Here is a 17,487-nt window from a genome sequence, read left to right on the forward strand (position 1 = left end):
TCACTGCCAGTCAACAACCTTGATCAAGCCTATTCCAGGATCATTGTGTGTGAGGCTGCGATGGAGCGATATGACAAAAATATCTTATCCCAATTTTTTGAGGACATTTCTACTATATATATATATATATATATATATATATATATATATATATATATATATATATATATATACAGTGCCCTCCACAATTATTGGCACCCCTGTTTAAGATGTGGTCGTGGACTTCTAAAAATTCTCCTTTTTTAAACAACATAGAACCCAAATGCAAAAAAGAGAAAATCCAACCTTTATTTAAGTACATTACTTTGGTGGTAAAAAAAATCACACATTTAGAAAAAAAAAAAAACTTGAAATCATGTGTGCCACAATTATTGGCACCCCTGATGTTAATACTTTGTACAACCTCCTTTTGCCAACAAGACAGCACTTAATCTCCTCCTATAACATTTCACAAGATTGGAGAACACAGAGAGAGGATTTTGACCATTCTTCTTTGCACAATCTTTCTAGATCATCCAGTGTCCTGGGTCCTCTCTTATGCACTCTTCTCTTTAGCTCGCCCCACAGGTTTTCGATTGGGTTGAGGTCTGGGGACTGAGATGGCCATGGGAGGACCTTGAGTTTGTGACTGCTGAACCACTTTTGTGTAGATTTTGCCACATGTTTTGGATCATTATCCTGCTGAAAGACCCAATGACGACCCATCTTCAGCTTTCTGGCAGAGGCCATCAGGTTTTTATTTAAAATATCCTGGTACTTCAAAGCGTTCATAATGCCATGCACCCTAACAAGGTTCCCAGGGCCTTTGGAAGAGAAACAGGCCCACAGCATCACAGATCCTCCACCATACTTCACGGTGGGCATGAGGTGCTTTTCGGCATACTCATCTTTTGTTTTACGCCAGACCCACTTAGAGTGTTTGTTGCCAAAAAGCTCAATCTTAGTCTCATCTGACCAAAGCACACGATCCCAGTTGAAGTCCCAGTACCGCTTAGCAAACTCCAGACGTTTACGTTTGTGAGTGTTAGTGAGAAAAGGCTTTTTCCTTGCATGCCTCCCAAACAGCTTGTTGGCATGTAGAGAGCGTCTGATGGTTGTTTTGGAGACTCTGTGACCCCAAGATGCCACTCTTTGATGCAATTCTGTGACGGTGAGCTTGGGAAATTTTTTTACTTCTCTTACCATCCTCCTCACTGTGCGTTGTGGCAAGATAAACTTGGGACCTCTTCCAGCCTTGTTTGTCACTGTTCCAGTTGTTTTAAACTTCTTAATGATTCCTCTGACTGTAGATACCGGCAAGTTAAGGCGAGTGGCTATTTTCTTGTAGCCATTGCCTGACTTATGAAGGTCGACACACATCTGCCTTACTTGAATGGTGTGTTCTCTTGTCTTTGCCATGTTGACAAATGGGTAAGAGAATTAGGCCTCTGTGTCACGTCATATTTATACCCCAGGGAAACAGGAAATCATGAATTACTAATTAAAAGTCCCTAGATACCCTGACCAACCTTAGCAACTACAGAAAAATATATAAAAAAAAAAAAACAATTAAATTTTTCAGAGGAATTGTTAGGGGTGCCAATAATTTCAAGTTTTTTTTTTTTTCTAAATGTGTGATTTTTTTACCACCAAAGTAATGTACTTAAATAAAAGGTTGGATTTTTCTCTTTTTTTGCATTTGGGTTCTATGTTGTTTTAAAAAAGGAGAATTTTAGAAGTCCACGACCACATCTTAAACAGGGGTGCCAATAATTGTGGAGGGCACTGTATATATATATACAGTGCCCTCCACAATGCAGAAAATTTTTTTATGTGTGTCATGAATTTTTGAGGACATATATATATATATATATATATATATATATATATATATATATATATATATATATATATATATATATATTATATGTCCTCAAAAAATTCATGACACACATTGTAGAAAATCATGACACACATTGCAGAAAAAATAAAAATCTACAATGTGTCATGATATTAAATTCAGCTAACACAAACTGTCCACAAGCAACAGCATATACTGAGTAAAACTATACTTTCTTTCATGCATAAAAATAGGAACTTAAGATTTAAGTAAAAAAAGAAAAGATAACATCACGCCAACAGCATCCATTCAGTACCATTTTTGATTTGTAATTATTATAATAGCTCTGAAAAGTATACTGCAAATTCATTGATCACAGTGTCACTATTACACCGATCAGGCATAACATTATAGGTACTGATTAGGCATAGTTTTATGACCACCTACCTAATATTGTGTTGATCCCCCTTTTGCTGCCAAAACAGTTCTGACCCATCAATTATTAACTTCTTCAGAAATTTGAGCCACAGGAGCTCATCTGTTAGATCGGATACACGGACCAGCCTTCGCTCCCAACGTGCATCAATGAGCTTTGGCCGTCCATTTTGCCGGTTCACCACTGTTCCTACCTTGGACCACTTTTGATATACACTGACCACTGCAGACCAGGAACATCCCACAAGAGCTGCAGTTTTGGCCCTCATCAAACTCTCACAAATCTTTACACTTGCCAATTTTTCCTGCTTTTCCTTGTAACACATCAACTTTGAGGACAAAATGTTCCAATGTTCCCTTTCTGCCTAATATGTCCCACCAGCTAAAGGTGCCATGATGAAGAGATAATCAGTTTTATTCATGTCACTAGTCATAATGTTATGCCGAATCTGTGTAATCCAAGCTATCGCGGAGCCTTATACGAGGCTACAGTTGTGATTTTATTGCAATTATGTTTTATAGTATATAGTATATAGTATAACGATGAGCTCAGAAGCTTCTCAGATTAGCTAGCAAGTAGCTGAAATGTTAAATATGTGCAGTATATGCTAGCTACATTTAAATCCTGGTCATCTATAGGAAAAATAGGCATAACATCTAAAATTTACAAATAAACAGTAGAAACAAAATGTGTTTTAACATGTGTTGTTTGTCAAATTATAGTATGGAAATATCCCTACTATAATTTGACAAACTACACATGTAAAAACACTTTGTTTCTATAGTGTGGTGGAGTGCAGTACAAACTTCTGTTTGAGAATCTAAACACTGTTCCTTTGATAAAATGAGAGTTAGTTTTGTGTGTGTGTGTGTGTGTGTGTGTGTGTGTGTGTGTGTGTGTGTGTGTGTGTGTGTGTGTGTTTGCTCTGGGTGTCAACCCTGTCATCTGTTTCCTCTGTGGATCTGGCAGTGTCCTTGAGTTGTCTTCACGTCGCTTAGCAGTGTGTATTTGTGTGCTGAGTCATTCAGATGACTGAGTGACTAATGTGTTTGCTGAGCACCAACAGCTTTTTTTAAGGGCAGAGCAACCTATTCCTGCCAGCTAGTATTAAACACCAACCAATCCATATTCATAGTTTTCTTTGTTAGGTTTTTTTTTGTGGGATAGAAAAATTACAAATAATAATAATTGTAATAATAAAAATGTAAATACTTGTTTTGCTAATCACTTGCCTATAATTTGTTTTAACAAATGTAAGGCTGAAACAGGGCACAAACTATTATCACGTGATAAAACAATCATCAGAACATATGACCCAGAAGTGTCCCCAAAAATCAATCACCAACAACCTAAAAAGCAGAATACATTTCAAATATCTCAGTATCTTTTATGACATCTACTTACTTTTTTTTCCACCTTACTCAACCTAATGAGTGGGCTGTAACATATTTGCCTTGGCACATGTGTCACATTTCAGGCAGCTGCAGTCACAACTGTATAACTCCTGAGATAAGTGAAAAACTAACCAAATCTTTTTAGATAACTTTCTGTTTTTCAGTTGAAAAAGATTCATGACTGGAGTGTACAGATCAGCCTTGGCACATTGTTCAGCATTTCTGACAGCTGCTGTCACAATGTGTGACCCCAGGAAGGATTACAGCTGATCTGTCATTACAGTGGAAGGAAAATGTAGAGAATGAAAAAAAGTCGGAAGTTAGTCTGCGGGAGGTGTGACCACACCTCCACAATTGTCTGGTAAGATATTGTTTCCTGGAAATTTAGTCTCTTTTTTAAAAAGGTTTACGGTCTGGTGATTGACTTGGCCTGTGTTCATTTACTGATTCTAAGCTGAGCTTCAGATTCTCACTGCTCACAGGTGCATCTTGTGGTAGGAAAAATAATATTTTTGCTTTCAATGTGATATCACTGATTGTTGTTATTGGGTTTTTTATCCCAGCTCTCACAATGTTTTTGTCATCAACTACTTTTGTTGTCCTTGGCCAACCAATTTGATGATATCACAAAGTTTTAAAATGCCCTGCTTTTCTTTACGCTGGTTGATCCTTTTAACAAAAATTACATCTTTCACAGGTTAAACCAAGACTAGACATTCACAGCTATACTTTTATATATAAAAAAAAAAAACCTAGCAGGGCACATAGGTAAGTTTAACCCAAAGGTGCTATGTTTTAAACTATTAAATATTAATATCAGGAAATTATAGCTGGAGATGTGATGTTCTTTTGATCTCAAACACTAATGTTTTTAGTGTATAGCAACAACAGTAGAACTGGCTTTGCCATTCTAATACTTTTGAAAAGGCCTGCATATATAGTAAAACTGCACCTTTGACTATGAAAAAAATGTACACCTTCAACAGAACACCTTCCAGAGAAGCAGAACAATAACGAGAAAAACAGTTAACACTAGGTGGAGCCACAGCACAGGAAAAACAGCACCGCGTAATTATACAGTATTTATTAGTGGTGGACGAAGTACACAAAGTGTGTAGTTGAGTAAACCTAGAGATACAGAAGCTAAAATATGACTCCATTAAAAGTAAAAGTTCTCTCTTTAAACTATCACTTGAGTGAAATGACAAACGTATGTTTCTACAAATGTACTGAAGTGTCCAAGTACTATGGTTTATTATGGCTATAATGTCATAATTTTCATCACAAGATTGTTGCTTAATCAACTAGGTTTATGTGAAAAGACTCTAATGTTACTCTTAGCACCCCAATCTATTAATAGTATGATATTAATGACTTAAACACTGATTGATATCTAATAAATCGCGGGTTCTGTAGCGAGTTTGAGTCAGGAGTTTCTTTCATCATTTATTCCTCTCAAAATGTTCTGCTTGATGTTGAACTGATGCTGAACTGTATGTTCGTGTTAAGTAGATACCACCAAGTGGCAATGGCTGGTTCTATCTTGAATGAGGCCCTGGGTGAACCACGCCATAACCTAATGTCTCCTATCCTTATACTATATTATACTATCCACCCCCCCCCCCCCCCCTCCTTTTTTCTGAATTGGGCTCCTGAGGGTTTAGACCTTTTTTTTAGCCATAATTTTAATTTTGGATTCAGCTCTCCTTATTGATGTCACCCAACCCCAGCCTCTCCTTTCTGAGTGTGAGTGAGGGAACTTCTCTGGGCGGTGGGTACAAACTCCAAATCCTGATCAGTTTTATTGACCGTGACATGATATAATAATTGAAGCAACAGTGCAAATACGGTACAAAAAAAATTAAAAATAAAAAAAAACCTGATTTTTTTTCTCAGGCAAGATGCTGCACTGGGCGGCTGCCCATATCGCCGAAGCCTAAGTCAGCCAATCAAAACAAGTTAGGCTCTACCCTGATTGGTGGTTTGCTGCGTAATTGACCAGTTAGGTTTTTATTCACTTATAAATAAAAAAGAACGACTAATTTTTGCGAAATGTAGTTGAGTAAAAAGTAAGAAATTTCATTTTGATAAATAGTGAAATGAAAGTAAAAGTCTCCCTAAACGGAAATACTTGAGTAAAGTACAGATATGTGAAAAAACTACTTAAATACAGTAACGAATTACATTTACTCCGTTACTGTCCACCACTATAATATATATAAATATACTAAATAAATTAGACAAATTAGAAATAGCATTATCAGGAGACAATCAGGATCACATAAAGAATAAAACTGAGGGATTTAAAGGATTTTTGGGTTTAAATACATGCAAACTCAGTGTTACGCCGAAATTAACTGGTGTTCAAAGTCTGTTCATAAAGAATGTGTGTGACTGGAAGAAGTGCAGTCTGGGGCAACTCTGTCTGTCGGTCACAGTGCATCCTGAGAAACTGAGTTTTTTTTATCAGAGTTGGCATGACATAATATTCATGAACCAGGATTTACTTGTATGTAAGCAGAAAAAGTAGAAATAGGTTTGTTTTTATTTTGACTGTGCTAATGCAAGTCCCTAGTGGCTGGATTGGTTCCCTGCCCAGGAATCAAACCTGGGTCATGTGCTACAATAATTCAATAGCTTACAATGATCCAGTATGAATCTACAACTGATCATAACTGCACACAGTTTTAAGGTACGTTCCTGTACCTTAAAGTATACAAATGCTTTGTCGCTTCACCTGCACAACTGATCATAACTGCACACAGTTTTAAGGTACGTTCCTGTACCTTAAAGTATACAAATGCTTTGTCGCTTCACCTGCACAACTGATCATAACTGCACACAGTTTTAAGGTACGTTCCTGTACCTTAAAGTATACAAATGCTTTGTCGCTTCACCTGCACCTGTACCTACAGCAATATACCTCTGAGCATTAATACATTTTTGTACCTTTTTGTTTGTTCCTCTAAAAGAATATTTATTTACTCCTGGTAAAAGAAATGATCCTTTTTATCCTGGTATAGTTTAAAATTACATCCTGATATTTTTCCTTAGCATTTCACTGATGATCTTTTGAACAGATTTGTCCAAAAAACTTAATATCTCAAAAAAAAAAAAAAGAAAGAGAAAACAATTGTATGCTTTCATGGTGCGATTTAATGCATAAATGTATTTCTAGAGGTACAAACAAGAAGGTACAAAAATGTACCAATCATCAGAGGTACAGCTGAAGCAACAAATCATTTGTACTCTTTTAGGTACATTCCTGTACCTTCATTTTTTCTGTGTGTCAAAAAGTCAAACTGTTCAATTGAATAAAGATTCCGGAAAAATTACTATTTATCCCCAACAGTACAACTGTATCTAAATCAGTGAAATGTATCTGAACCAGTACAACTACAGCTGATTCAAATGATCATGTACATAGAAAATTGACCCACAATACCTTCGTTTGATACACAGTGTAATTCATCCAGTCAACTACAACTGGTCCAGTACAATACAAGTCATAACAAAACTACACCTACTTCAATACGCTAAAGATCATCCAGTGCAATTCGACAGAACCAGCAACACTACAGCTCATACACTACAGCTACAACTGAGGAAGGAAGTAGAATTTTGCTGACCAAGTACAACAATATAATCAGCAAACTATAAATATTTTGGTGAACTATGCATGATTTATTGTGAAAAAAACAAATATATTATACACTACAGGTAGAAAAAGTACAAATAGGTTTGTTTTTATTTTGGCTGTGCCTGTGCCTGGGCTTGAAACAAAGGATTACTGGTCTACATATTTATTTTGGCAAAGGTTTTTAGGACAGATACCCTTCCTGATACAGGCCTCCCATTTTATCAGGGCTTCAGACTGGTTTGAGTTTACTGGCTTCTGTAAGTCCTTAGTGGCTTGGTTGTTTCCTTGCCCAGAAATCAAACCTGGGCAATGTCATCCTTAGCTTCCTAGACCAATTTTATATTTTAAAAATGTAATCTAATGTATATAAAAGCTAGATGGCTGCAACAGTATGAACTGTATTTGGCAGTGCTGTTCAACAGAACCAGACTAAAATAATTGTTAACTATATAATACTTATTCATGAATATAAAGTCAAATATGTATATTAACAAAAATGTAGTAGGTGTGGGTAATTTGTGGGGCTACATACTGTGTAATTTGTACAAACAAATTCAAAGTCTAATCCTAGGAGTTGACATGGCTATGGGCCCAAACAGCATTATGAATAAAAATCATCCTCATTTTCTCTGTGTTGGTCTTTAGGCTGCAGAAGAGCTTTCCTGATCACAATAAAGAGGATAGTTCATAGTAGAGATGGCTAAGACCATTCACAGTCTTCTAGATTGCAGGTCGTGGAGATAAATGTAGATGGTGATCTCAGCTGGTCATACCACCCTCGGCAAAGCCTCCTTATCCATCTTGGTGCTTATTAGGCTGTGATGCTTCTCTTTATGATGCCTTCAGTGGTGCAGGTGTAAAAGTTCCTTAGCATCTTAGAGGTCAGTTTAAAGTCCCTTAATCATCAAGTTATAAAGACACTGATGGGTCTTCTTCACCAGGGTGTTAATGTGTGACAGGACCATGGCAGGGGATTAAAGCTCCTCCCTGCTGTGTACTCAAGTCTTCCATCAACTCTTTTCTCTTGCTGACAGACAGACAGACAGACAGACAGACAAAGAGATAGATAGATAGATAGATAGATAGATAGATAGATAGATAGATAGATAGATAGATAGATAGATAGATAGATAGATAGATAGAGAAAGTCATTACTCATAATCTCACATTCCAGTGCTCATGTTAGTTCTCACTCTCCAGTGTTCTGTATTGTTTAAAGATTTATGATCACACTCTTGATGTCACCCAAATAAAGATGGCTTCCCCTTTTGAGTGTGGTTCCTCTCAAGGTTTCTTCCTCATAACATCTAAGGGAGCTTTTCCTTGCCACAGTCGCCATGGCTGCTTATCAAGGATAAATACACATTGTTCACCTTAACTCTTAAAATTCTGTAAAGCTGCTTTGAGACAACGTCTGTTGTGAAAAGCGCTATAGAAATAAACTTGACTTGACTTGACTTGACTTGATTTATTTATTTATCTCATTGGAAAATTTACAGGAGGAGACTGTTATACTCTCCTCCAAGTCGGCCTTCTAGTCAGTTTCAGAGATCAGAACCACTACAAAGATGTCGTCAGCAAACTAGACAATAGTGCCTGAATTGGAAGTGTCCACACAGTTATAAGATTACAAAGAGTAAAATGAGGGCTCTGGATGCAACCCTGGGTGGCTCAAGTGCTGATGGTTATGGAGGATGAGACTTGTCTTCCAACCTGTACTGCTTTAAATCTGAGTCCCAGGACCTCCAACTTAGTGATGAATTTGGAGGGAACTATAGTGTTAAATGCTGAGCTGAAGTCATCAAACAACATCATAATTTCCCTTCCTGATGTCCAGATGGCACAAGGCTGTCTGTAGCAGGTGTGTGATGGTCTCATCAGTAGCTCAATTGTGACAATATGCGAATTGTAATTGGTCCAGGGTGTTAGGTAATGAAGAGGGGATAAAGTCTCTGACCAGTTTTTTAAAGCACTTTGAATTCAAATAAAATCAGGGATGTGGCAATTCTGATATTGATACAATTGATTCTAAAGCAGGTGAGTTGAGTTTTTTTCTGGAACAGGAATAATTATGGACTCTAAAGAATGTGGGAATTGTTGGTTGTGCCAGGAAACAGAATCCAGCAATATCCACACAATGGTTTTGCTATACTTCACAGTCACCAGATCTCAACCTATTTAAATATATCAGAGGTTTTGGACTTAAAAAGCTCACCAGCACCAAATAAAGGTACATTGTTTGTGTTAATTAAAGTTCAATTTAAGAAACCTATTTTGGACAGGTTTCATTGAGCACTGAGCTAGTTTTAAATGGATATTGTTCTAAATTAAAATTTACTTTAACTGACTGAAAATTTGACTGAATTTTGACTTATTAAAACACACATACACACACACACACACACACACACACACACACACACACACACACACACACACACACACACAAAGTACAAACACAACCACACATTCAGTAGAATAACAACTGATCCTTTACTACTAATACCAATTAATACAGTACAACCCCTATACCTGATCTAGTACTAGTACTTTTTTGTCATGTACAAGATAACCGATTTAGTACAAACTAAACTGCTCTACAACAACTGAACTTCATCATACATACATACAACTAAACAATGCAATAAAATTGCAACCCTTCCAGTACATTACACAATGCACCCAGTGCAACCTGTCTAACAATTTGTCCAATACACTTTATATCCAGTTACATAATACAGTATCTACATGGAGAGCAATAAGTGAACACATACACACACACACACACACACACACACACACACACACACATACACACATACATATACAGATAAACCTTTTCCAATACAACCACAACACATCTAGTAGAATTACAACTTTAGTAAGAATTCCACAACTCCACTGTGGCAACCCAAAAAACACTTTACAGTGTACAAATCGAATTAATCCAGAACAGTGCAACTGATCGAGTACACTAGATAACACATCCAGCACACAAATGATCCAGTAAAATATAACTAGTCCAATAGCTTACAAATGAATGGATGAATCTACAACTGTTAATAAATGATTTTTTAAATCATTATTAAATTATTACTGACATATAAAAATTACAATTAATCCCTAACAGTTAAACTGCAACTAAACTGCAGTAAAATGTAAGTGATCCAGTACAACTATAACTTTAGTATGATCCTGTGCATAAAAAATTGACATTACAACTCATAAAAAACTACAAGTGGTACAGTACAATTACCACTACACCCACTCCAATACAATGAAGATCAGCACCACTACATCTATAACTGAAGAGGGAAAGTACAGTATAGTTGACCAAGTACAACAATTCATGACTAGAGGGAAACTGTACATCTAGTTTTATCTCTCTTCAGTTTCAGAAGATGCTTCAACACCCATTTGTAATGAAAATGTAGTATAATGTAGTATAACAAGCTTAGAAACTGAACTACAGTCTGTACTACAGTCCTGTACTACCATGAATTCTAATTTAAAATGTAAATATAACATCTGCTCACAATGCATTAGAGGCAATAGTTGATATTAAGCTTATATACTCATTTTGAGATTGGGGTGAGATGAAACAATAAATAATATTGTTTAAAACTTTAACTGTAAGTTACTCTCGTACTGATCCAGTACAACTACAACTGATCCACAACACTACATTCGATATTAAATGTTTAAACTGAGAATATATACCATTAAAAAAAACTCATTTTGAATTTAATGGCTGCAAAGAGCCTCAACAAAATGTTGGGACAGGGCCAGGTTTATCACTATATGTAGCAGCACATCATCTTTCTGTATACATCTGGGAACTGAGGAGACCAGCTTCTAAAGTTTTGCTAGTGAAATATTTCCCCATATGTGTCTGATACAGGATTCTAACTGCTCAACAGTTCTGGGTGTCCTCTTTTTTTTTTCATTTCATGAAGTGCCAAATGTTTTCAAATTGTGAAAAATCAAGACTGCAGGCAGACCAGTTCAGTACCCAGACTATTCTACTATGAAATCATGTTTTGCTTAAATATGCAAGGCCTTCCCTGAAAAAGATTTTTGTGGATAGAAGCATTTGTTGATCTAAAACCTCTATACACCTTTCAGGATTGATGGAGCCTTTCCAAATGTTCAAGTTGCCATACCACAGGCACTAATGCACTCCCATACCATCAGAGATGTGGCTTTTTGAACTGAGCACTGATTACAAGCCAGATGGTCCCTCTCCTCTTTAGTACGAAGGACATGGTTGTCAGAGAACCACCAGTCACCCAGCTCTCTAGGGCTTAACACTCTCGCTCAGCCTCTCCCTCCTATTAATCACCTGCCCCTGTTTCCCCTTAATCCGTCCCCATTAAAAGACCCCCTTTCCCCCTTCACTCACTGTCCGATCTACCATATATCTACCTTAGACCATCTGGACTACCTACTGCTCCTGCATTCTCCTGAGTTTCCTCTGTCCTCGCTACGCTTCTCGTGAAGCTTGCTACCGCTAATTTTATTATTACCTGCACTCCAGGTTCTGATTCTCTTGTGTTTGCTCTGTTTAAGATCAATAAACTACACCTTGTTTTACTTCCGGTTTCCAACATCTGGTGTATCCATGACAGAAGATCGGACCGAAAACTGACCTCCACCCGCCTCCGGCAGCCCAATGGCACTTCCGGCTTCATACTATGGGGAAGCAGCAGAGTGCAGCGGCTTCCTTCTGCAAGTCAGTTTCTACATTAAAATGCAGCCAGCCAAAGTTCAAGTTCATGTTTCTTATCTCACTGCTAACCGGGAAGGCTCTGTCATGAGAGAGCAAAATGGAACGCCAATAGTGCCATTACCACCTCGTACTCCCATTTTACCAGTCACTTCACTGAGATGTTATAGCCACAGATGACAGTATAGCCACTGGAGCACTCACTACAGCCAACCAACTCTTTAGTCTTCGCCAAGGGTCTTCTTTGCTAATGTTGTATAGCCTCTACTTCCGCACACTGGCTGCCACCAGCGGCTGGAATGAAACTGCCCTACTTGGCAGGTATCATCACCAGAACTTCAAGATGGCTATAGCAATACATGACGACGCACTGGGGCATTCATGCAGCAAGCCATATGAAGATGCCATCTGTCAATCCCGTGAGGCTGAATCATCACTCCGCCCCCACGTCCCTACCATCCCAGAACCGGAGCTCTCCCTCCTATCGAGGAGAGAGAGAGCGCCGCCTTGTGGCTGGGGCATGTCTATATTGTGGTGATTCCGGTACTTTTATACGCCAGTGCCCTGCCCGACCCTCACATTCGTTGGTGAGTACCGTAAACCTCAACTCTGAGATCACCCACTTATAAAATTTGCCTGTCAAAATCATCACCCCCACGTTATCACTTTCTGGCCGAGAGGTCGAATCTACCCGCTGTCCGTCCAGAGCGCGCAGCTATGGAGACCTATATTCAGGAAGCCTTACAACAAAGCTTCATCACTCCTCATCATCCTCTTCTCCAGTGGCTTCCAGCTTCTTCATCATGGAGAAGAAGGATGGCAGTTTCCAGCCATGTATTGATTATCAAAATCTCAACTTTCAAATTGTACAAATCCTTTACCCGCTCCCCCCTAGAAGACCTCCATGGGGCCCAACTATTCACCAAGCTAGACCTCAGAAATGCTTACAAACGCAAGGGAGATGAATGGAAGATGGCCTTCATCAACCCCCTCCGGGCACTATGAATATCTGGTCATGCTGTATGGACTATCCATTTCTGCAGCAGTTTCCAGACTTTTATGAACTAAGTGTTTAGACCGTTCCTCCATCGGTTCGTCATTGTATACATCGATGACATCCTTATATACTCCCGAAGTCTAACGGAACATTAGGGTCAGGTCACTGGAAGTCCTGGAATGATTACGGGAACACCACATCTACCTCAAGCTGGAGAAGTGTGAGTTCTACCAATCCAGTGTACAGTTCCTGGGGTACAACATCAGTCCATTGGGGGTACAAATGGACATGGGGAAGGTCAAGGCAGTTCTAGACTGGCCTCGTCCGGGCTCCATGGAAGAACTCAAACGACAACGGCCAAAACCATTGTCTGTAACCAGGAGGCCGAGGAGGCCTTCATAGAGCTCAAATGGAGGTTTAGTACCGCCCCTCTCCTATGACACCCGGATCCCCAGTTCCCATTCATAGTGGAGATGGACGCCTCCTCCACAGGCGTAGGGGCCGCCCTATCCCAAAATACGCCTGCGCCATCTTCTACAGGAAACTCTCTTCCGCTGAACAAAACTATGACATCGATAATCAAGAACTTCTGGCTATCAAACTAGCTCTAGAAGAGTGGCGGCACTGGTTGAGGGGGCGACGCATCTATTTACCATGATCACTGATCACAAGAACCTCCAATACCTTCGGGAAGCAAAACGACTTAACCCCCGTCAGGCCAGATGGGCATTATTCTTCACTGACCCCAACCTCCACTGTTCCCCTGGACAGAGGCACCTGCCAACGTCCCTGCGGTGGATCACTGGTTCCGAGAGAGCGAGAGAGTCTGGGAGACCACAAAAAAGGTTTGCAGATCCTCGGAGATTGGAGGCACCTCCCTACAAACCAGGACACTATTTGTGGTTGTTGACCCGAGATCTACACCTCCGACTACCCCACAGGAAGCTCAGTCCTTGTTATATCGGGCCTTTCTGATGTATACTGAGGCATATCAACGAAACAAATCAGCAAAATGTAAACTAGTGCAAGTACAACTGCTTAAGTACATGAAAACAGATTGACTAAAAGCAATCTGGTACAACTACAACCAATATATATACTCAAACAGACAAACAAAAGGTAATATAGTACAAGTACGACCAATACAGTACACTAATACAGATCGGCTAAAAGTAATCTGGTACAACTTATCCAGTGCACTCAAACAGTAGCCTGTACAACTACACGTGATCCAGTACACTAAAACAAATCAGCTAAAAGTAATCTAATACAACTACTACCAATACAGTACACTCAAACAGATCTGTTAAAAGTAATCTGGTACAACTACAACCGATCCAGTACACTAAAATAGATGATCAAAAGTAATCTAGAACAACTACAATCAATACAGTACACTCAAACAGACTGGCTAAAAGAAAGCGCGTACAACTACAACTGATCAAGTACACTAAAACAGATTAGCAAAAAGTAAATTTAGTACAACTGCAGCCATTCCAGTACAATAAAACAGATCAGCAAAAAGTAATCTGGTTCAACTTCAATCAAACCAGTACACTCGAACAGATTAGCTAAAAGTAATCTGGTACAACTATAACTGATCCAGTACACTTAAACAAATCAGCTAAAAGTAACCTGTCAAACTAAAACAGATCCAATACATTTAAACAGATCAGCTAAAAGTAATCTGGTTCAACTACAACCAAACCAGTACACTCAAACAGATTAGCTAGAGGTAATCTGGTACAACTGTAACCGATCCAGTACACTTAAACAAAACCTGTAGAACTAAAACAGATCCAATACATTTAAACAGATCTGCTAAAAGTGATCAAGTACAACTACAACTGATACAGTACACTTCAACAGATGATCAAAAAGTAACCTAGTTTAACTATAGCCAATACAGTACATTTAAACAGATTGGCTAAAAGTAATCTAGTAGAGCTACAATTTATCCAGTACGCTCAGACAGATTGTATAAAAGTAATCTGGTATAACTACAAATGAACCAGTAAACTCAAACAAATGAACTAGATTAGATTAGCAGTAGAACTACAATGAATGCTGCACACAACAACTCATGCAGTATAACTACAAATTACCCACTACAACTGCAGTTCCAGCTAATAAAACTGATCCAGTACATGACACAACTAATCCAGTGTAAATACAACCAGTGCTGTTCACTATCACTACAACTGAGCATATTGAAAAATAAATCTAATTGACTTGCATTACCCTATACAATGCAGATGTTGATTTCAAGTTAGCATGAGTGATATAATACAACAGATCCAATATCTAAACTGGTTCAGATTACTACCAACACTACCATTAATCCAATAGAAGTATAACTGGCCATATTGAATATTGAAAAATGTTTCAAATGTTTATTACTGATTTCTTCATGGGGAGCACTAAGTAACTCTCTCTCTCTATCTTTTTTTCTCTCTCGCTCTCTCTCTCTCACTCACTCACTTGAGTGTCCATCCTGAAAGCCCTTTGTTTGCCCTCTTAGCCAATCGAGGCGGATTACGACACCAGCCGAGGTTCTATAAAGGCGCCTCCACACTCAGCAACATCCTCCAACAAGGCAGTTCAATCCTGCAATATACCGGAGCGGAGAAAGAATCCATCCCTATATCTTTCTATCAGTGTACGGGGAGCAAATCAGATCTATCTTACTTGGGATGCATTAAGGCTCTTTTTGTAATTTTTGGTTATGGAACTCAAACTCAGGCAAAAGGACATTTGATTTAAACCAGTTGGACAATTTTTGCCCTTTTGCAGTTGACAAACTTTGCATCACGTTGCCAAGCGAGAAAGAAGGATAAAGCACGCTCGGTATGGCGCGCGCTAACTTTTGGCTGTGCTTGGCGGTGCTCGTGGCTCTGGAACTGTGCGGCAGCGACGAGCCCGAGCTGCTGTCGCGCCCAGCGGCGCCCTCTGAAGTGCCCGTGATGCCCGTGATGGCCGTGATGCCCTCGGCCGTGTCTCTGCTCGAGGTGATGCACGAGGAGGAAGTGCCGGAGGAGGAGGAGGAGGAGGCGGAGGAGGAGGAGGCGGCGGCGGCCGGCGCGCGACAGTGCTCGGCGTGCGCGTGGCGCGAGCAGAGCCGCGCGCTGCGCCTGGAGACCATCAAGTCGCAGATTCTGAGCAAGCTGCGACTCAAGCACGCGCCCAACATCAGCCGCGCCGTGGCCGAGCAGCTGCTGCCCCGCGCGCCGCCGCTGCAGCGCCTCCTGGACCAGCACGACTTCCAGGGAGACGCGGCGGGAATAGGATCCGCGCGAGAGATGGACGAGTTCACCGAGGCGGACGAGTATCACGCCACCACCGAGTCGGTGATCGCAATGGCCTCGGAGCGTGAGTGCCACAATGTGTACAACTTTTTTTTTTTCTTTTTTTTCAAAAGTTCTAGCGCATGCCCAAAATCCTTTAATCCTTCATTCATCAACACACACACACACACACACACACACACACACACACACACACACACACATATACACAGTTTTAACCATATGCATAAAACTAGTGACAAATCAACCCCAGTAACGTTATTCAGTGCAGTCGTCCAAATAACTTTTGTGCAATTCAACATTTAAGGTCTGGGCAAACAAACTGATATCGATATTGAGATATATTACGTCACAACTAGCACATCAAGCCATATCTTGATTTGTTCAAGTTCAGCACTTATTTATTATTATATTAATTTTACTTCTGACTCAACAATTTTGGCATATGATAACAACAATTCTCACATATTACATTAAACTAGGTCACAACTCGTTCTACTTCTGACCAAGAATTGACATGTAAAGTTATGACGTAAGGGTTAGGGGCGGAGTTATTTATTATAAATTCATAGCTCTTATTTGTTCGATTTTTTTTTCAAACTCTACAAAGAATACATACTTTGACATATTCTCAAACCCACCATTTCCTGTAAGTTTATTCATAATCTTTAATGATTTAAAATAGACTTTTTTTTTTTAAATTGACCATTAATCAGACGAAAAGAATAAATCTGAATAAAGGATAAACACGATGCTCAATTTAGCCAAATTTGTCCTGTAATGCACAACATTTTTCACAGGGTTTGTTCAGCAGCAGCTTTTTAGTAGGGTTTCTTGAATTACATTGCACAGCTTCATTTATATCTGAACCTTCGTTTCATCATTGACGCTGAATCTTTGGACTGATATGATATGACGCTCATGCAGTTTAACACAACAACACTAAAGCCTGAGAAAAGGTTACAAATAATGAAGAATTTAAAGGGGTCATTCTTTTGGATCGCACTAAGAACTGGTTGAATCCATTAACCAAATGGGACTTTATTTATAGTGACAGGATCTATGAAAAGGTATAGAAAACTCCTCATTCCTTAAAAGCACTTCATCTTTTTAATGTTTCTTGCAGACGAGAATTGTACTTTCCTCATTACAGAAACGAGTGCTGATCAG

The 17,487-nt window shown here is 39.2% G+C and overlaps 2 protein-coding genes across 5 annotated transcripts in view; one reads left to right on the forward strand and one right to left on the reverse strand.

Annotated features, from left to right (window-relative positions):
* The window catches only part of LOC124402555, a 129,190-nt gene that overhangs the window by 22,742 nt on the left and 88,961 nt on the right, over window positions 1–17,487 (reverse strand). The window lies entirely within an intron of this gene.
* Window positions 15,614–17,487, forward strand: part of gdf11 (growth differentiation factor 11) — a 21,710-nt gene continuing 19,836 nt past the window's right edge. Inside the window, exon 1 of the mRNA XM_046875659.1 lies at window positions 15,614–16,381. Coding sequence (XP_046731615.1) covers window positions 15,862–16,381 — 520 coding nt within the window. The 5' untranslated portion in view covers window positions 15,614–15,861. The remainder of the gene's footprint in view (window positions 16,382–17,487) is intronic.

The sequence above is a fragment of the Silurus meridionalis genome, chromosome 19 (assembly GCF_014805685.1).
Source record: "Silurus meridionalis isolate SWU-2019-XX chromosome 19, ASM1480568v1, whole genome shotgun sequence".
In the NCBI taxonomy this organism is placed as follows: Eukaryota; Metazoa; Chordata; class Actinopteri; order Siluriformes; family Siluridae; genus Silurus; species Silurus meridionalis.